At 39.3% G+C, this 21964-nt stretch overlaps 1 protein-coding gene across 31 annotated transcripts in view; it reads right to left on the reverse strand.

Moving 5' to 3' along the window:
• LOC114323204 (uncharacterized) overlaps positions 1-21964 on the reverse strand; it is a 59175-nt gene that overhangs the window by 26139 nt on the left and 11072 nt on the right. For all 31 annotated transcript variants that reach the window (XR_014362140.1, XR_014362139.1, XR_014362141.1 and 28 more), the window contains 4 exons: positions 21562-21672; positions 19092-19133; positions 3945-4058; positions 3671-3852 (listed from right to left, as the gene is read on the reverse strand). Coding sequence is in view for 26 of the 31 variants with exons in the window: in XM_082916300.1 (XP_082772426.1) it covers positions 3671-3852; positions 3945-4058; positions 19092-19133; positions 21562-21672 (449 nt within the window). In the remaining 5 variants the exon portion in view is untranslated. The remainder of the gene's footprint in view (positions 1-3670; positions 3853-3944; positions 4059-19091; positions 19134-21561; positions 21673-21964) is intronic.

The following is a 21964-nucleotide window of genomic DNA, read 5'->3' on the forward strand; positions in this document are numbered from 1 at the left end:
TGACATAAAATTTTCCTTGCTTCTTGAGTGTATCAGCTTCTATATTCCCAATAGTTGGTTCACACCGTGGTTCATATGCTACCTCCCCAACAACTGGAACAACTAGTAAGGATTCAGAAATAGGAATCTTTCACACTAAGGCACCCCCTGAAGGGATGTCAGGGAAACTGGAGAGAACAAGAAGTAAGATTGAGACTTAAAGAATGTGGTATCCATAGACACAAACCACTTACGAAAATAAAGATGATAACACTTATACCATTTATGAGTAGGCGAGTACCCAAAAAAGACACTTAATAGAACGAGGATCCATTTTACCATGAGAAGGAGAATGACTGTGAACAAAATAGACAAACCCTAAAACCTTAAGGGGAATAGAAGACACGAATTAAGAACCTAAGAATACTTGAAGAGGGGTTTGCTTTTGCAACACTTGAGTAGGAAGGCGATTGATAAGATAGGAAGCGGTGATCAAGGCATATGCATAGAAAAAGTCATGCAGCGAGCTATATCAAGAAAATGACGATTCTTGCATTCCGAAACCCCATTTTGTCGAGGGGTGTTGGTGCAAGATGTGTGATGAATAATGCCATGAGTGTTGAAATATTGCTCTAACCCTGAATCAATATATACACCCCCATTATCAGAATGCAAAATTTTGCAACAACCCCAAATTGAGTGCGAATCATCTGATGAAAGGTTTGAGATACAAAGAAAATCTCATTATTTTCTTTTAGTAAATATACCTAAGTAGTGCGAGAAAAATCATCAATAAAGGTGACAAACCATCTATAGCCTTTTAATGAAACAACACGAGAACGACTCCAAAAATCAAGTTGAATCAATGATATAAAGGAACAAAACTTTTATTAATACTTGGAGCAAAAGAAACTCAATGTTTACCAAGTTAACACGACTCACAATTAAACTTAGAAACTTTATTGTTCATAAAAGAAGAAAACGAATGCTTAAGTAATAAAAAAGATGGATGTCCCAAACACCGGTGCCAAAGCCAAATGTCGTTCTTGGTGGTTAGAGACTGGATGGTATGATGAGCCAAGTGATTTGCCTGATCCAAGATGTCGAGAACACTGCTCTACCACTACCAATCATCTTCCTCGTGATAAGGTCCTAAAAAAGAGAATGATCAGGAAAAAAATTACACTACAACTCAAATCCTGAGTAAGATGACTCAATGATAGAAGATTAATAGAGAAACTGAGAACATGCAAAACTAATGACAAAGGTAAAGAAGATGTGGCATGGATTAAACCTTTCCCAGAAACAGAAGAAATGGTACCATCAGCAATCCTAAAATTTTTCCTAACTTGAAGAGGGCTTATATTTTGAGAAAACATCAAAAGATCCAGTCATATGATCTGAGACACCATCCGAGGCACCAGAATCAATAATCCAAGGCAAAATTTTATGAGATAAAAAAACACTAGCAGAAGAGGCTAAAATACTTGAATGGGCAAACAAAGAGGAAGATGTACCGGTAGGAATAGTGGAAGTTCGGCAGTCTAACAAGTGATATAGAACATCCCCAAACTCAGAAAACGACATACTAGACGCATCATCAGTAGACTGAATAGCTGGAGCAAAGTCATGTGTATCAACTGCACTAAAATGAGAGGCACATGGGTCAAACCAACATCCTCGAGATTGTCTAGATCGACCTGCTCGACCACTAGAGCGGTCACCACGACCCCCAAATAGAGTACCATGAAGCTTCTTACATGTCTCATGAGTGTGTCTAGGCCAGCGACAGTAGTCACAAAACAAATTATCCTTCTCAGAATGATTGCCTGAACCACAACACAGACAATCCCCATCTCTAAGAGGAGTAGAAATTAATGCAGAGCACTTTATGAAGGTAGGAGGAAGCATAGCTGAACGGCGACTCTCCTTGTTCTATACATAAGCAAACGCTTGCTGAAGGGAATCCATGCCAAGAACATGATTCTTAACAAGATCAAACTCCACATTAATGCCTTCTAGAAATTTGAAAGACTCTTTCCCGTTCAATAAATTTGCGGTACCCCACTAAATCTGTTAGACAAACTAGTTAGTAGTCCTGAAGGTGATCCAGACGTTTCCAAACATTACTAAGGAAAGTGAAATACTGAAGGATGGTCATCTCGCCCTGTATAAAGGGCTCAATCGAGCAACACAACTCAAAAGTCTATGAAAAGTTCCCCTTCCGGGAGTATGCAGCGGCCACAGCATCCCAAACATCCTGGGCCGTCATAGATAAGTAACCCGCACCAATATCAGGAACCATGGAATGGATGAGCCATCCTAAAATCAAAGAATTGGTAATCTCCCATTGTTCATAACCCGGATTAGTGATATCTGGTACTTGGACTCTCCCGTCAACATAACCCATCTTTCCCTTACTCTTTTGAAAAAGTGTCGGACTCTGCGACTACGCAAGGTAATTTTGACCATTAAATAGAGAGGTGGTGATTTTGAGGCTAGGATTCTGGTTCTCGGATGTAGTAGTCATAATGGGACTCTCCCTTTTAGGTGGGTGAGAAGTAGTGATAGACTCACTAGACAAGCCAGCCATTTATACTCTACTATCACAACCACAAAACTGCACTAATCACAATTCTGGGAAGGTGGAATGGACTTAACTGGAACAAGCAAAATCAAACACATACCACTATGGAGCATACCAATCAGATTAATGGGACCATATAATGATCCAAAAAATAAATTAAGTTAAAGGAAAAAGGAACCTCCAATCAAAACAGGGGCTGAACTATTCTCAGAAAAATAGAGGAAAAGTTATAGGTGTAGAACAGGTTTCTAGATGGACCAATCAATACATATGATGAACCAAGCCTCTAAGGGCCATCAACAACAGCTCAAAGGGGGCAAAGGGACTGCCGACTGGGCTAAAACAAACAGAGAAGCTGTCAGCTAGTCCTGGGTGACCTCCAGCTGGTGTCGGCCTGGCTTGGGTAGCCTCCGGCTGGGCTTGGATGGCCTATTGCTGCTGTCGGCTAGTGATGGGTGATGATGGGTGGTGGTTGGGTGATAGCTGGTGGTTGTTGGAAGGTATGTGGGTGATGGGTTTAGGGTTTTGGCTCTGATACCATGTTTGTTTTAGGAAAAATCAAACTTCGGGAATAATGAGACCATCACTCCCTTGTATATTAATAATATGAAATGTATAATAGAAGCCTCAAGGCACAAATAAGGAAACTACAACTAATGACAACAAACCAGAATAATAAACCATAATAACAAAGATATTATTCTAACAATTTTTGCAACCCTCGTGAATCATCTTTACCTTCCCCTAAAATTGCCCTCAATCAAAGATCATGTCATTCTGCCTCACTAGTGAAGCCATTAGTCTTAGTTGCACAACGCAAAACCATCATAGTCAATTTTTCCTTCATGTCACCTCCAATAGATTTTAGTTCTACCGTCTCAATATATTTTTATTTCTAATTATGTTACTATATTATGCATCTCGGTCTCAGCATTTATATTCCAGCCAAGCTCATTGCCAGAAAGAATTGAAATAACAAGCATATGTAGTATAATTAAGTCCATATGCAGCTAAAATTAATTCTCACACATTTCAAGAAGCAAAGCATAAGAATGAGAAAGAAGATCAAACTGTAAGAACAGAAGTGAAATTGCTGATGCCAACCTATCGGTATTGGGTGCAACCTTCAGAGGATTGTCATTATTTGATGGTTGTTGCATCTCATGATTACCCATAAAACTTTTCATTTCTGTATGATCATTGTCAAGCCAATCTCTTGGCATTTTATCAATTGATTCCAATTGTTGTTCACCTATGGAGTGATTAGAGACGGAAGACTGCCAACCCTGCTTCATGAAGGAAAATAATTATTAAAAAAAAGAATGACATAATTAAGTTCAAAAATATGAAAAGCTACCCAAAAAGATGCCAACTGTACCGAGTATCTATTAGGAAATTGGCTATTCACGAGGCTAGGGTCAGGACCATCTTTATCAAGCCATCCATCCCCAGCATGATTTCCCACCATAGGCATTAACTCCGCAATTCTAGCCTGTGATTAAAGTAATTTCATGCCAAAATTAGGTATGCTAAATTCTTTGAAAGGGAAAACTCATTAGTCATTACACCAAATAAGCATCTTGAGACCATATATAAGCCACAACAAGAAGCTAAATTAAGTCCCTACAAATAGGACAACTTGAAGCAGCCAAACAAAAAAAAAAAATGCATCTCCATGTTAATTGAGAAAACAGCAACTAGCTCACCAAGGCTGCATTGTCTCTAAGAAATTATTTACATTTTTAATCTATATAATGTACAGATTTTGACTTTTTTTAAATTGGAAGGTGCTGCTTTTTAGGCAGTCCACTTATTTTTATATGTCGAGGAACAAGAAGGAAGCAAAACACGATATTCAAAGTTTCCCCAAGTCCTTTACTCCAACGCAGCCTCCAAATGCTTTGAAGGGAATCTAAAATAAGTACGACTGGCAGTCACTGAACTCAAGCTTCAGAGTAGCAGAGACTTGTGATAAAATTGGCAGAATACAAGCAATCCTAAGATCTGACAAATTGAATGCCAAACAGAAAAGTAGAATGCAAGAATGGAAAATGGAAGGGAAGAAACAATTGGAGCAAATAGTGATAGATAGACACTATTGGTTCATAAGAAAAATTAATACATCCAAGTTTATCACACATGATTATCTAGCTAATTGGAAATAGAAGACCTTTGTCATCATGGTCATTCTACTGATGAAAATTCTATTTAATGAAAATATGTTTTATTAGAGCTGGCAAACTTACCCCGAAACCGTGAACCGGTCCAATTTCACCCATTTAAACCCGCCCAAATTTATAAGCAAGTTATAAATGGGCTACACGAACCCATTTAAAATTCGGTTGAAATGAGTTGGGACTTGGGTACCTGTTCGGTTTAAATAAAAAAACAAGCAACAAAGCAAGGAACCCATCACCACTACAACCTCCTCCACCACCACCATCTATTGGAAAAAAGAGTTCTATTAAGTAAATGGATTTGTCAAATTGATTTGTCCAACCCACACAAATATGCTGTCTTTGTCTAAGCCTAAAACAAGCTGGCTAGAATATTACAAAATTGTGTATAGAAAGAGGAGTCATTTCTTTTTATGTTCGGATTGAAGTGTGTGATAGATGTTTCTCAATTCAACCCAACCCGCTTAAACCCATTTATTAAATGGGCGGATTTCGTTTTGGTTGGGTTTTTTAATGCAGAACTCGTTTTGACCTGCCCAAACCCATCTGTGTTCCACCTTTAGCTTTTATAGACAGATCAGACTAGTAAACGCATAGATATTAACACATGCAGAGTGAATACAAACAATTTAAGAATGTTTTCGAAAAAACGAAAAAACTCATCAACAATAACCAATGATAAATCTTCAACCAGATACGGCACAGTTGTTAAGGAAATCTTAACAGAATATTATTACTTGTATAAATGAAACCATCATTGTTAGAATAGTTTTTTTTGTTCTATTGTTCTTATGTTAATATTTACGTAAGTCGAGGGTATGATGGTCATATTGCAATGTTAGGGTTTGTATATATATTTTGTTGATGTAGAGTTGAGAATAGATTGATTACAAAAAATATGTAAAATTTCTCTCTTCTCTTATCTCTTCTTCTTCTTCCTAATTCCTGACCCTAAATTTCTTCACTTTACATTCTAACTTGGTATCAGAGCAATCTATTCTTCATTAGAAAGTATTCTACAGACTCTGGAGATCAATTGGAGGTAACCGAGACGTGCTAATGTCATCAGCTATACGATAACGTCAGCATGGCGTAAGCACTATACAGACGGGTCCTTCACTCCTATATTCAAAATTTCACCATCAGATATATGATGATTTTTGTGAAATTTTTTGATCATCCAAGATGTGAGTTTTCTATTTTTGAATATTTTTCGTGTTTTTTGTTGCCACTTTTCAAATCTGTATTTGGGACTTGTTTTAGCTGGATTTCCTTGTTGAAATCATACCTATAGGAGCCAAAAATCACTCTTCTAATGATATTTGCCATTATTTTGTTGATTTACTATTGTTGAGTTGATGTTTGGTTCGTTTTTTGGCCTCTCTCTGGTTCAGAAGTATTCAGCAGCCATAGTTTTCTGTTTCTACCTATTGAAACTTATTGTATAGGGGCCGAAAATCATCTAGCAAGGGTTGTTTGCTCTTAAAGTGTTGATTTGCGTTGGTGGGTTATTGTTTTGGTTGAATTTGGGTCTAAATCTATTTGGTAGACATATGTTCTCCCCACTCATGTCTCTTTTGTCATGGATTCTTGTTGATTGAGCTAGTTCTACTGTCTATATTGAGTGTTGTAGGTGCTGATTGTTGTGAGTAATTCCTATTTGCAAGGATTTTGCTACCTTCATGCTCTTGTGTTGAGTATTTTGTGTGATTGATTGTCATGGCTGAGATTGAGACTAAGGCTATGGCTGTAGGTAAGGATGACATGCCTAAATTACTACTAAGAAATTGAATGGTGCCAATTATTTTTGGCTTGGGCTCATGCTGTCAAGATTTTCTTACGTGGCTAGAAGAAGTCCAGCTTCATTAGCGAACTCCCTCCCGTCACTGATGACAAATCTTATGATGATTGGTGTAGTGAGGATTCATGTGTTATGGATTGGATTTGGCATAGTTTGGAACCAAATGTTGCTACTATCGTGGAATTTTGTGATACCTCTAAGGAAATTTGGAACTCCCTTGCTAAATCTTTTTTCAAATAAGAGTAATGCCTCTCGGGTCTATGAGCTATATGAGCAGATCTTTACTATGCACCAATTTGGCCTGTCCTTTCCCAATCATTATAGTAGTATCAAGACCTTGTGGGATTAGTTATTACAGCATCGACTCTTCACTACTGATGTGAACAAACAAAAACAACATTGGCAGGAGTTTATGACAGCTTATTTACTCTCTGGCTTAGATACTGAATTATGGAGGTTCAAGGATCAGATTTTTGCCAGTGAAACTTTACCTTCTGCTGCTAATGCCTATTCTCGACTGTTACGTTCTTCCTTGGAACGGGCACAACCCACCTTTGAGTCCTCTACATTGTCATCATCTTCTGCTTTAGTCTCTAGTAGTGGTGATCATGGGTCTACTCGCGGGGGTTTTTATGGCCCGTCTAGTCCACGAGGTTCTCGTGGAGGAGGTTCCCGTGGTGATGGCTCACGTGGTGGTTTTCCGGGTGAAGGTAGTGGTGGACCTGGTTCTCGCACACGTGGTGATCGCAAGTGTACTCATTGTGGTTCCTAAGGTTATATTGAGCCTTGGTGTTGGTAGAAGTATGGTAAACCTGACCATGTACATCAAGTTATGGATGCTTCACCCTCACAGTCCTCTTTGTTTTCCACTAGTTCTGTTGCTTCTCTGGTTGATTCTCATGAGACACTCAATACTCAGATTGGTGAGCTTACCACTCTTATCCAATCTCTCCAGCCTAGTCTACCTTCATCCTCTACCGCTACTATGGCTAGTTCGGGTGATATTGCATGTGTGGCTAAGTCCATTCAACCTTGCCTCCTAGACTCTGGTGCTAGTTCCTATATCTTTGGTAATTCCTCTCTTTTTGATACTTTTAGACTTGTTGATCATACTATTATACTTGCTGATGGATCTTCTCAACCTATCAGTGATCGAGGTTCTCTTCACCCACTCCATCTCTTTCCTCACCTTCGGATCTTTATGTTCCTTAGTTTCCATTTAATTTACTTTCTGTTAGCCAATTAACTCAATCTCTCCACTGTTCAATAAACTTTTCTCTAACTTCATGTGTTTTGCAGGACCTCCAGACCAAGAGAATGATTGGTTGGGGACATAAGAAGGATCGCTTATACTTTTTGGACACGAAGACCTCTCCTAACCCTCTATCTGCTGTGCTGAGTGCTACTATATCTCCTCTTCAGTGACATTTTCACTTGGGTAGTTGTTCTTGGTTTGAGTCATGTTTCTCAGATTGAATGTGAAGCCTGTCAATTTAGGAAGTATCACCGTAGTTCTTTTCCTAGTCATAGTGTTAGCCGTGTGTCTAAATCATTTGCTCTTGTCCATATAGATATATGGGGTCCTTCTAGAACTTCCACTATTAATGATTCTTTTTTTTATGTTGTTATCTTTGTGGATACTCTCAGATGACTTGGTTGTTTCTAATGAAAGAAATATCTGATTTGCCTTATATCATCTCTAAGTTTTATAATGAAATCTTTACTCAATTCGGGAAACGTTTTAAAATATTTCAGTCTGATAATGCCTTAGATTATGTACAGTCTATTGTGACTACCTTTTGTGATGCTCGTTGTATTATTCATCAAACTAGTTATTGTCATACATCTCCTCAAAATGGTATTGCAGAGCAGAAACACCTTCATTTGTTAGATGTTACTCGCACATTGATGTTTAACATGCACTTTCCCAAACAGTTTTGGGACGATGTTGTTCTTACCGCTTGTTTGCTTCTTAACCGCATGCCTTCTAGTGTTGTACACACGTCTCCCTATTCTCTGTTATATCCCACATTGTCTCTGTTTCCCTTGTCGCCTCGTGTTTTTGGTTGTGTGGCCTTTGTCCATGTTCTTTACTCCGATTTCGATAAGTTATCTCCTCGTGCTCGCAAATGTTCTTGACCCCGGTTTGGATAAGTTATCTCCTAGTGCTCGCAAATGTGTGCTCTTAGGCTATTCTCGTACTCAAAAAGGGTGCCGATGTTATCATCCTAAGTCACATCGATACTTTGTTAGTGTTGATGTTACCTTTTTTGAGTCCACTCCTTTTTTTTCTTCCTCTGGGCAACAGTTATCTACTGATCTTCTCTCTTGTCATGATGGGGAGCCAGTCTCTCTCACTCCTACTCTTCGTTCTTGTGTTCCTTCCTCCTCCACTTCTATATCATCTTCCTCTCATCTCGCCTCTACCCCTCCTTTGCAGGTTTATCAGCGATATCAAGCTCGTCGCATTGTGTCTTATGGCCCAACCAGTTGATCTCCTTCATCTGAGGTTCCTGTATCCCCTTTTCCATCTGCCAATATGCCCTCTGATGACCTTCCTATTGCAATCCGCAAAGGTAAATGTACTTGCACTCAACATCCTATTGATAATTTCATTTCATATGATCGCCTCTCTCCTGGTCTTCACTCTTTTGCTTGTAGCTAGTCTAATATTTCTATTCCCCGCTCTTATCAGCAAGTTATGTCCATCTCTAATTAGAAGCATGCAATGGATGAGGAAATGCATGCCCTTTGTAAGAATCAGACGTGGGAACTTACCCTTCTGCCATCTAGCAAATCTATTGTGGGTTGTCGTTGGATTTACACTGTCAGGCATATTCCTGATGGGACTGTTGAGCGGCTTAAGGTGTGCCTGGTAACCAAAGGCTACACACAAACATATGGCGTTGATTACCTAGAGACTTTCGCTCTTGTGGCTCGTCTTAACTCTGTTTGAATTCTTCTCTCCGTTGCAGTTAATCAATTTTAGCCTTTATATCAACTTGATATCAAGAATGTCTTTCTTCATGGTGATCTCCAAAAGGAGGTTTATATGGATTAGCCACCTGGCAATGTTGTTCCCGGTCAAGAGCATCTTGTTTGTCGATTGCGAAAGGCCTTGTATGGTCTCAAGCAGTCCCCTCGGGCCTGGTTTGATCGCTTTAGTGCCATTGTCCTTGCCTATGGGTTTCACCGTTCCACCTTTGATCACTCTATTTTTGTTCACCACTTGTCTACTGAGAGTGTTGTTCTTATTGTCTATCTAGATAACATAATCATTTCTGGGAGTGACTCCATTGGTAGTACTGATTTGAAGCAGTATTTGGACCAACAATTTCATAGCAAAGACTTGGGCCATCTTCGGTATTTTCTTAGGATTGAAGTTGCTCGCTCTTCTCAGGGCTTGTTTATCTCGCGACAGAAGTATGTTCTTAATCTTCTCACTGAGACTGGCCTCTTAGGCACTCGCCCTAGTGATACTCCCATGGATTCTAGTGTCAAGCTTGATGGTGAAACCGGGGACCTATTTCCCGATATTGGTCGTTATCATCGGTTGGTTGGGAAGTTAATCTATCTCACTATCACTCGTCCAGATATTACGTATGTTGTAGGTGTGGTCAGTCAGTTTATGCATGCTCCCTGCCAACCCCATTTTGCGGCTGTGTCATATCTTGCAATAATTGAAGAGTGCTCCAAGTCGGTGTTTGCTCTATCGCCCATCTTCCTCGTTGTCTGTCACTAGCTTTAATGATGCTAATTGGGCTGGTAATAGGATTGACCGACGTTCCACCTCAGGTTATTGTACCTTTGTTGGTAGTAATCTTGTTACTTGTAGCAAGAAACAAACTGTTGTTGCTCATTCTAGTGTCGAGGGTGAATACCATGCCATGGTTATACTGCTTCTAAGATGCTCTGCGTTAAGTCTCTTCTTCGGGATTTTGGATTTTCTGTTCTCACTCCTATAAGCATGTCATGTGACAATCAGACTACTATCTTCATTGTCAATGATCCAGTGTTTCATGAACGGATCAAACATATCGAAGTTGATTGTGACTCCTTATGTTCGATCTGAAGATCAATTGAGTGATATTCTCACCAAACCTTTGTTTGATCAATTGGCCTTCGTTTCATCGTTTATCCGTCAAGCTGGGCATGTTTGATCTCTATGCTCCAACTTGAGGGGGAGTGTTAGAATATTTATTTTTGTTGTATTGTCCTTATGTTAATATTTACGTAAGTTGAAGGTATGATGGTCATATTGCAATGTTAGGGTTTGTATATATATTTTTCTAATGTAGAGTTGAGAATAGATTCATTACAAAAGATACACAAAATTTATCTCCCTTCTTTTATCTCTTCTTCTTCTTCTTCTTCTTCTTCTTCTTCTTCCTAATTCCTAACCCTAAATTTCTTCACTTTACATTCTAATGATCATCTTTATGTCAAAACAATTCACTCATGAATTCTGATATAGCAGAATATAATATAAGATTTTCATAGTTGATGCAAATATTTAGACAAGAGTTTGGTAAGTAGAATTAACTTCTTAAATCTATCCACAAAAGACAAGGCAAAACAGAAAACTGTAAAGTGCTTAATCACTGGTCAATTATATTTAGGGGCAATATTCAACACTTTCAAAAGTAGATAGTTTATGCGGAGCCTGTGAGAATATATTGTATATATGGCATGTTGTGTATATATGGCATGATTGTGTAAATAGGAATTAGTTAGTATTTCCTTTTTCAGTCATAGATTTAGGGCTATATAAACTGATGAACTCTTTGTAAATTTACACAATTGAATATACAGATTCTTCAGAAAACTTATATAGTATCAAAGCCACGTTTGAAACCCTAGCTACTTGATTCACCAACTCTTTCTCTGGTTTCTGAATCACGAATTAATTGAGCTTATTCTCTCTTGATTCGCGATTATTCTGGTGGAAGTTCTGGTTCTAGTTCGTGAGTTGCGTCTAGCTCGTCTCGTTGCATCCCTGGTTCTCTCCTGCTTCGATTCACACGATCAAAGAGATGTCTGCCCTTGTGCCTCTCGATCGGCTTTGACTACGACCCTTTGCTCTGTGTCGGATGCTCCAGAGTCAACTTCGACTCTTGTCTCTCTTTGTATGTGGTTCGAAGTAAACCCATTGTGACATCTCGCTGTATATGGTTCAAAGTCGTGACCTAGTTTGTGACCTTTCTCTGTATGTGATTTGAAGTCGCGACCTGGTTCTACATTTGGTTGACCCAGTTCTCTTTTATTCTTGTTTAGACTAAATAAGTTCCTTATTATTATAGTTTGACCCCTCAAATTGTGATTATTACACTTGAACCACTGGTTTGGCTATTTTGTTTGATTGCACTTGAACCTCTCAATTTTATGGTTACTATAATGCCTCAAGCTTCTGATGAGTGTGCCTTTTGCCATCAGAGGGGTCATTGGAAGTATCATTGTCCCAAGAAGGGATGTCTGTCTACTTCACCTGTGTCTACCTCGTCTTCTCAGCAGTTTCCGATCAAGTTCTGCCCTCCTACTCTGACTACCATTCGACCTCCTGTCGGTTCTACTACATCTGCTCTGATTCCTGATCCTGACTTGGCTTCCTTGACTGCTCAAATTAGTCAGCTTCAACATACACTGATTAGTCAGTTTCAGCATATATTGTCTACCTCCCAACCATCCCCGTTTGCCTCCATTGTATTCTCTCTTCATTCAGGTTTGCTTGAGTCTTCTTTAAGTATCTCTTCGTCTGTTTGGATTTTTGACTCTGGTGCCTCTCATCATATAACTCCTCATCTCTTCTTACTTCAAAATTGTACTCCTCTTCCCATTCCTATTACTGTAAATGATGTTAATAGGTCTGGTATGTCTATTATATCTGTTGGGTCTGTCCTACCGTCTGCTATGTCTGTTGTCTCTATTCCATCTACCTTATATGTTCCTCAGTTATCTGTTAGTTAACTATCTATCAGTCAGCTTGATGCCTCTGGTTTTGATGTTATCTTTTCTTGTTCTATCTATTCTATGCAGAATCGGATCTCTAAGCAGCAGATTGGGACCAGTCGTAGAGTTAGAGACCTCTATGTGGTGGAGAGCTTGCATCTGCCTATAGTAACCTCTCAGACTGCCTTTTTCTCTTTTCAGTCGGATTCTCTGTCTAGTCCTTTCTACTTGTGACATTCTAGATTAGGGCATTTGTCTACTGATCGCTTACGGTCTTCAGCTCAGTCTAGTATATTAGGTAAAGTTTCTCCCAGTGAACTTACTGAATATCGGGGGTGTAAACTTGCCAAAATGACAGCCTTACCTTTTCATAAAAGTACTTCTATATCTGATATACCATTTTCTTTAGTCCATACTGATGTTTGAGGCCCTTCTCCTGTTCTCACCAAAGGGGGTCCCGCATACTATGCGTCTTTTATTGATGACTACACCCGTTACACTTGGGTTTATCTTATGACTCATAAGTCTGACTTCTACCCGATATACCGTATTTTCCAGTCTATGGTCACTATACAATTTGGGTTTACTATTAAATTGTTGCGGTCTGACTTGGGTGGGAAATACTTTAAAACTGAATTCTGTGAATACTTGGCCAAATTGAGTACTATTCACCAAACTTCTTGTACTGATACACCTACCCAAAATGGTCAAGCTGAGCATAAACACCATCATCTTCTTGAGACAACTAGATCTCTCCTCTCTGCCTCCGTTCCGGCTCCGTTTTGGGGTGAGGCAGTTCTTACTGCCGCTTTTCTTCTCAACCGTATGCCTACCCCCCTTCTTTCTGGTCAATCTCCTTATGAGGCTCCGTTTTCCCAACTTCTTAATTACTCCCTCCTTCGTGTGTTTGGGTCTGCTTGTTTTGTCCTTTTACCCCATAAAGATAGGACCAAACTTAGTATCCGATCTGTCCTATGTGTCTTTTTGGGTTATAGTCTCACTCGGAAAGGTTATCGTTGTTGTAACCCTATTTCCAGTCGCCTTTATGTCTCCGGCCATGTTGCCTTTCTTGAACGTCTACCTTACTTTCAGCTTTCTCCTCTCACCGCCCCAGTTTCCAAAGAGGATTTGGTTCATATTGATCCATTTTCTTCTGAGATCCCGTCTTATGAATACATCTCCACTGTTCCTCCTGAGCTTCTTCTATCTTCTCCTCTTGCTTCACCTCTAGTTGCTTCTCTTTCTTCGGCTTCTTCTTTTCCTCTGTTGTTAGTTTATTCTCGTCGCAAGGCTCCTCCCCTCCGCCAGTTGTCTCCACCCCTGCTGCTGATTCTCCTACTTCTGACGACTCTGATCCTGCTGCACACCGATATCCTACTCGTAAGCGTCGTCCTCCAAACAGGTTGAGTGGGTCTAATACATGTTTTTCTGCTTCCTATCGTACTTTTTTGTCTGTTATTCATTCTTTTTTAGAACCTCAATCATACACAGAGGCCTGTCAGGATCTTAATTGGGTTCAAGCTATGGAGAATGAGTTATTTGCCTTGCAGAAGACTAACATTTGGGAGTTGATTCCTTTGCCTGTTGGCAAGAATCTGGTTGGTTGCAAATGGGTCTATAACGTCAAGGCTCATTCTGATGGTTCTCTCGAGCGATACAAAGCTCGCTTGGTTGCTAAGGGTTTTTCGTAGGAGTATGGTTTTGATTATAAGGAGACATTTTCCCCTGTCGCCAAGATGACTACTGTCTTACCTTGATTTCTATTGCTGCTATTCGAAATTGGCCTCTCTAGATGGACGTTAAGAAGGCGCTTTTCGTAACGATCATCTCACTGAAGAGGTCTACATGCGTCCTCCCCCTGGCCTTCTCCACTCCTCTGGGCAAGTTTGCCATCTTCGGCGTGCTCTGTATGGTTTGAAGCAATCTCCTCGTGCTTGGTATGATCGCTTTCAGACTGCTGTTACCGGGCTTGGGTTTCATCCTTCTGCTTCCAACTCTGATTTGTTTTTGAGACATACCTCAGCTGGTTTTGTTACTCTCTTACTCTATGTGGATGATATGGTCATCACTGGCTCTGACTCTTCTGCTATCTCTCATGTCAAACGTCTCTTCCGCACCTTCGAAATAAATGATCTGGGTCCATTACGGTATTTTCTTGGTATTGAAGTTGCCTCTTCTCCAAAGGGCTATTTTCTGTCTCAAGCCAAGTATGCTAATGAGGTTATTCACCATGCCGGTCTTACTGATACTAAGGTTTCTGATACCCCTATTGAGCTTAATGTGAAGCTCAACTCTACTGATGGTGTCCCTCTGTATGATCCCACTTTCTCTCACGAGCTTGTAGGTTGTTTAGTTTATGTTAGAATTTACCATCACCTACCACCAATTTACCATCACCTACCACCACCTACTCCTCACCTACTCCTCACCTACTACACTCACCCTCTCCTATATAATGAGCCACTCACCATTTGTAATATATATCAATCAATATATCAATCATAATATATACACAATTTATGCTCTCTCTCTATCAGTTTATTTTTTTACATGGTATCAGAGCAGGTGTAGAACCTAATATTTTTCACTTCCCCGGCGGGCGGCAACCTCGCCTTAGCTGCCAGCCAGACCTCAACCTATTCAGCTTATTTTTCTACACATACCTTCCTATCACTGCCTAAATCCTTCTCTTCCTCGCCGGCCGGATTCCGGCTAAAAATGGATGTTCGCCGGCGAAATGACAAGCCATCACCCAAATCAGCCGGCGAACCTCTGAACCTCTGTCGCCTCCTGCAGCAATCCTTCTGTTGTCGCGTCGCCTTCGATTTCAGATCTGTGTTGCCTTCATCCTCCACCATCAGATGGCGTAGATCCGCGTTTTTAACTAAGGGAAAGCCTTCACCTTTAAATACATGACCCAGATGGCCACCACAAGCTGCACATGTAATTTCAATCCTCATTGCGGTTTATGGCTCCAGGAAGACTTTCAACCGGAGTTGAATTTAGTTGTTGCCTTGTAGAGAGGAGTTCCACATCCAGCACAGGTATAGACTCCCTCAGCAAAGAGCTTGCCCTCCCCTCTTCGTCTGATTTCTGCACAGACCCAAAAGCAGCCCACTTTTGCACCAATCCATACCTTTTTTTTTTTTCTTCTAAAGCCCCTGAGTTTGTCCCCTTGGTCTTGGACTCTCTCTCTCTCTCTCCTATCATACACAGATCCATACATTATTTTTATTATCACTTCCTCTCACTCTCTCATAAAATAATAACCCCACTTTACCTTTATTTATTTTATTTTATCTTCACTTTTTCTTTATCTGCAGCTGCTCCACAGGGCACATGCTTATATTATTATTATTATTATTATTATTATTATTATTCTTACACACAAAAAAAAACAAAAAAAAACAAAAAAAAAAAAAAAACAAAATCAATTCCAACCCATTACAGGTTTTCACCAACCATGGGCCACGCAACCCACGTGAATCAATACAATAAAATAAAATCAAATCAAATAAAAACAAGGCTTAGCAGGCTGAACTTTCTCAGGAGCATGATTACATTTGTTATTATTATTATTATTATTACTTTTGTTCTCCTAGCTTGTAATTTTCTTATTATTGTGGAAAAACAAGATGATTTGTTATTTTTGTCATTTTATTCATATCAGGGGATCAACCCCGATCCCACTTTTTACATAAAAAAAAAAAAAAAAAAAAAAAACAACAGCAACACAAATCGAAACAGTGGGATTTTTCTTCTCTACTCTGCCGCCGGTCTCTTCTTCTTGCCTCCGTCTTGGGCGGTCCTTGACGGTGTTGCCTCCATGCTTCCTAGACCACCAAGCAAGTTGCCTCCTCCCTGCTCCTCCACTACAGCATATGGCGGACCTCCAAATCGGAACATCACGGTGGCCTTCCGCTTCAGCTCCTTATTTTCTGCCCTTAGCACGCTTATCTCTGCTCGCGCATCCTTATACATGCGTTGGAGCAGAGCCAGCTGAGAGTTTAATTGCTGCACCTCATTTGTCCTACTCTGCAGCCGGTTCGACAAGTTTGTGACCGCCGTCATGCTTTCCACACATGCCTTCAAAGTATACTGATTGGCCTCCACATCCGACTGCACTGCCATTCTTTGCTCCACAGACCGCATCGGAAAGTTCAGCGGAGTAAACTCCGGGGCACTCGGTTGAGGTTCCAGTGCCACCGCTCCAGTTCTCTCTCTTGTTGACTCGTTGAGGTCGGGAAAGAGAGTGAGCAGACTCCGGGAAGATGAAGCCATTTTCTGGGCTACACAGTGTTCCACAGTTTCTCTCTCCGAAGAGGCAGAGTTTTTCAGAGAAGGGTTGGTTTCAGAGGTTTCAGAATGGTATGCCTCAGCCTCAGCCTTCGTCTTGGTTAAATAGCCGAGGCAGCCACGGGTATCGCGCGCCACTTGCCGCCAGACGACAAACGGGCACGCCAACCAAGGCACTCACGTGCCTCGCCATCATGTCCGGCACACCTTTTGATGAATTGGGCACGCCTTTTGATGGCACGCCTTTTGACAAATTTGGGCACACCTTTTGAGGGTGCGACTTTTCAGGGGTCCAAAAAGACTCTGTAAACTGTCCCGACATAGATTCCGGTTAGTTTCTACATGGGTCCGACAAGACTCTGTAAACTGTCCCGACATTGATTCCGGTTAGCTCTTTTATGGGTCCGACAAGACTCTGTAAACTGTCCCGACATTGATTCCGGTTAGTTTTTACAAGGGTCCAGCAAGACTCCGTAAACTGTCACAACATTGTCTGCTACAACGGTCCGACATGACCCCATAAACTGTTTTCTACAACGGTCCGACATGACCCCATAAACTGTCTTCTACATCGGTCTGACACCGCCATCCAGTGTCCTCTACACCGTTATGACATCACCATACAGTGTCCTCTACAACATTATGACACCCCCATACAGTGTCCTCTACAACGTTATGACACCACCATACAGTGTCTTCTACAACGTTATGACACCCCCATACAGTGTCCTCTACAACGTTATGACACCACCATCCAGTGTCTTCACCAATGGTCTGACACGACCATACAGTGTCACCTATCCTTTTTTATTTTTATGTATTTTCTTGTTTTGTTCCTCTCTTCAAACTCAAGTTGGTTAGTTTCTATCCTCCTTGAGTTTGCGGGGGGCTGTTAGAATTTACCATCACCTACCACCAATTTACCATCACCTACCACCACCTACTCCTCACCTACTCCTCACCTACTACACTCACCCTCTCCTATATAATGAGCCACTCACCATTTGTAATATATATCAATCAATATATCAATCATAATATATACACAATTTATGCTCTCTCTCTATCAGTTTATTTTTTTACAGTTTATTTGACTGTCACTCGCCCTGATCTTGCTTATATTGTTCATGTGGTTAGTCAGTACGTTTCTGTTCCTCGCTCTACCCATTGGGCTGCTTTGGTTCGCATTCTTCGCTATCTCCGGGGTACCATCTTTCAGGGCAGGGCATACTATTGTCCTCTACTTCCTCTTTAGACTTGGTGGCCTATAATGATTCCGATTGGGGTGGTGATGTTAATGATCGCAAGTCCACCTCTGGTTTTTGTATGTTTCTTGGCGATTCCTTGATCTCTTGAAAAAGCAAGAAACAACCTATTGTTGCTCGCTCTACTGCCGAAGCTGAGTACCGTACTATGGCTCATATTACTGCTAAGCTTGTTTAGCTTCGTTGTCTTCTCTCTGATTTGGGTGTACCTCAGTCTTCTCCGACCTCTCTCTATTGTGACAACCGCAGTGTTATTCAGATTGCCCACAATACTGTCTTCCATGAATGGCCAAAACACATTGAGATTGATTGTCACTTTGTTCGACAGCATCTGCAGTCTGGCTCTATCTCGCTTCCTTTCGTCTCCTCGACTTTGCAACTTGCGGACTTCTTCACCAAGACTCACATTACCGCTCGGTTTCGGTTTCGGTTTCGGTTTCTTCTTAGCAAACTCTCAATATTTTCTGTTAAAACACCTTCAATTTGAGCAGGGGTGTGAGAATATACTGTATATATGGCATGTTGTGTATATATGGCATGATTATGTAAATAAGAATTAGTTAGTATTTCCTTTTTCAGTCATAGATTTTGGACTATATAAACTGATGAACTCTTTGTAAATTTACACAATGAAATATACAGATTCTTCGGAAAACTTATAGAGCCAAAGGGATTAAAGTGGAGCCGAAAAAAAGAAACGTAAATAGTTTATGTGCACTCTATTTTGCCCAAATGGAACCAAAAAAAACAAAACTAAATATTTTCACAATATACTGAAATGCACATGATAATCTCCTAACCATGAGCCAATATGAAATCAACATGGAGATGACTTAACAAGAAAAATTATACAGATTAGAAATTTCTCAACACATGATGCATTACTACAATAAAAACCTTCAAGCTACAACTTCAGAACTAGGGAACAGGTGAAATAAAATAACAAATACATGTCAAAGAGGAGACTCTCACTTTTTACTAACTATAAGTAAAATTCGTAATTAATAATGGCGCATGCAATCACAAGACAACAATCTTACATGTGAAGTTCTGATCTTCAACTGCAGCTGATCGTGTAAATGCTGCAATAAATTCAATAAAAGGTAAGCCTCATTTAGAAGAAATTTATTCGGTAAAATGGAAAAGTATTCCTAATGAAGCAGTGTTTGACTTATTTACAGGCCTAATTAACCATGCGAAGTATATTGGTAAGTTCATCAAGCATGGCTCAATTATTTTTAGAAGCTCTAAATGGGACTAAAGTTGACCAATATATTTCTAGTACAATCTAAATAAGCATAGAGTAGATTCGAACTTACGAAGCCAGAAATGTCTTGAAAAATCACAAGCTCCGAATTGGGCAAGTATAACCTCAATTGACCTTTAAGTTGAGTGGAGCTCAAATAGCTGAGTTTCCCTTTCAAGCCTACTCCATACACCACCATCAACATCTATAATAGGCTAAACAACATAATCATACCACCATCACCACTAACTCCACCACCAAAGGAGTTATCTCCGTTGTTGTTGTCACCACCGCCTGATGTAAGTGGGGGGACCACTCTCCTACAGGCAGGGAGCCCACAAATTTTTTGGGGTAGAAACAAAAGAGGTTGTTTTAGGGCTAGTTTTAATTGATTTAGAATATAGGGATTTTAAGGTTTGAAAAGGTGTAACAAAGTGCTAGCATTGTGGGTTGCAACCAAGAAAGAATAGAATGAGTATTGGGGTTCCAAGGGCTCTGATGTGAACTTTCCAAATAGACTTTAGAGATTGCATACCCCATCTCAAACTTGAATTCCAAAATAGGAAACTAGACTTTTCAGAAATTTGATTTGATTTCCAAAACCCATCTAATCTTGAACCCAAATAACTCCCATAATTAAAGACGAACTACGTAAATCAACCTCAACTTTTATTAAACACCCTTCAACCCAAAGTTCACCCAAATAACACCCATAATTAAAGACCAACTAAGTAGATCGACCTCCACTTTTGTTAAACACCCTTAAACCCAAAGTTCAAAGACTACCCATCTCTCTCAGATGATAATTTACTACTGCTATAATTTTGGTAATGATCTGTCCACCCGACCTTCACAATGACCAAAAGAACTTTTACTTCAGGTTTAGTCCAACCATTACCTTATGTATATTTCTTCCAGAAGAGATTTATTTATTTGTTCATCATTTTTTTAAAGATGATTCCATGCCATCAGTCTTTTTTTGTTTGATGTAAGTACACAACATGCGCACAGCAGTAAATGCATTGAGATGTTTTTCTCTTTTTCTTTTAGGTCCCATCTAAGTAATTAATTTCTCTCTTCCACACAAAAATTTAACGGTTAGCTTTCTTCCAATACAATACAAACAGAAAATTTCTTCTGGCAGATTCATAAAAATTTTAAATAAAGTACAATTCATCGACTATTTTAGTTATATTTTGGACAACTCAATTTCTTGCGTACTACTTCACGATGTTTTGGCTAGATATCACAAAAATTTATGATATCATCTTCAATCTTTCAATCCATTATGAACATGTTTCTAACATCGAAGTTTCAAAGTTACATAGCTAAATTTTATTTCATAAATTGAAATAATAAATAAATAAAAAGTTGAGCTTTTTCCATACCATAAGTGTTTTTCCTTAATGAATTTCTAAAACAGCTTTCCAAATATGGTTCATTAATCACTACTGCTATACTTGAAAGGGTAAAATAAAAAAGATTAAAAAATAAATAAATAAAGGAAAAATTAATGAAAGCACAAAAAAGAGAGAGATTCGGAACTGTATATGGTATTGATCCATACTCATCAAATTTCTATCTTCTTAATTTTTTATTTTTTTTTTTTCATTTGGAACAGATGTAGTTAGGAGTCAGCTGCAATCCAAGACCCTTTTTTTTCATAAAAATGGAATTTTTTTTATTTTTTTTTCGTTCTTTACTTGTATTTTCCTCTAGAGAGGGATTTGGTTTGAATCCAACTTATAAGTTCATCTAGTTTCCCTCTTTGATAAACAATTTTTTTTTTTTCTAATTATGCCAGTCAAATGCGATGCATAACCAGCAAAGTAATATGATATTCTAGCAACCAATATGAATATATGCATCCAGAAAAACTCTATAGATTGGTACATAACAAATATGTCATTGTCATGTGCAAATGCATAAGTAACTCGATATTAATCATGTATATGCATATATTTATCACCAAAAAAAAATAATGTATATGCATATATTTTCGCGTATATGTGTGATTTATATGTCATACAAGTGATAGAAGAACTAAAACAAAACAAAAAATTAGAACCAAAGCATATAATAAATATGTGGAAACCATCAGATCAATTGACATTCTCAACGTTGAGCACAGGTCAGTGTAGCATATTTCTTTAGGGTAGCAATGCAGCAAATCCAAAAGCATGCTTCATATTATGGGATTGTGTGATCCACAAGCCACAGTGTTGGTCTGTAAAATATTTCCCACATACTTATGGAGTTCATACCTTCACACTGCTGGAAAGAGAAGAAGCATTTATAACATGAGGCCAAATGGCATAGTCAGCCAATAACCCTGACATCGATGACGTGAAGATACATCTTTCTTCCTCTGTAGCCTGAGTCAAAAGAAAAACAGTCAAAGATACAATATTTGGAAAGCATCTTAAAAGCTTAAAAAGCTCAGAGTTTAATCAGAGTACTTCAAGATGTTATAAACAAAAAAGCAAAGAACTAAAAAGAAATAAATAAATAAGTACAATTATTCATTTTTTTAAAGCAGAAAATAGGCCAATAAACACAATACCTGTTGGAATATGGGAATCCCATATATTCTGTGATTACAGGATTTTAGGCATATTTTCTTATATTTGATTTTATTGTTATTCTACCTTCCTAAATTGTAACCTC

The sequence above is a fragment of the Camellia sinensis genome, chromosome 2 (assembly GCF_055761805.1).
Source record: "Camellia sinensis isolate YWXY chromosome 2, ASM5576180v1, whole genome shotgun sequence".
NCBI classification, from domain to species: domain Eukaryota; kingdom Viridiplantae; phylum Streptophyta; class Magnoliopsida; order Ericales; family Theaceae; genus Camellia; species Camellia sinensis.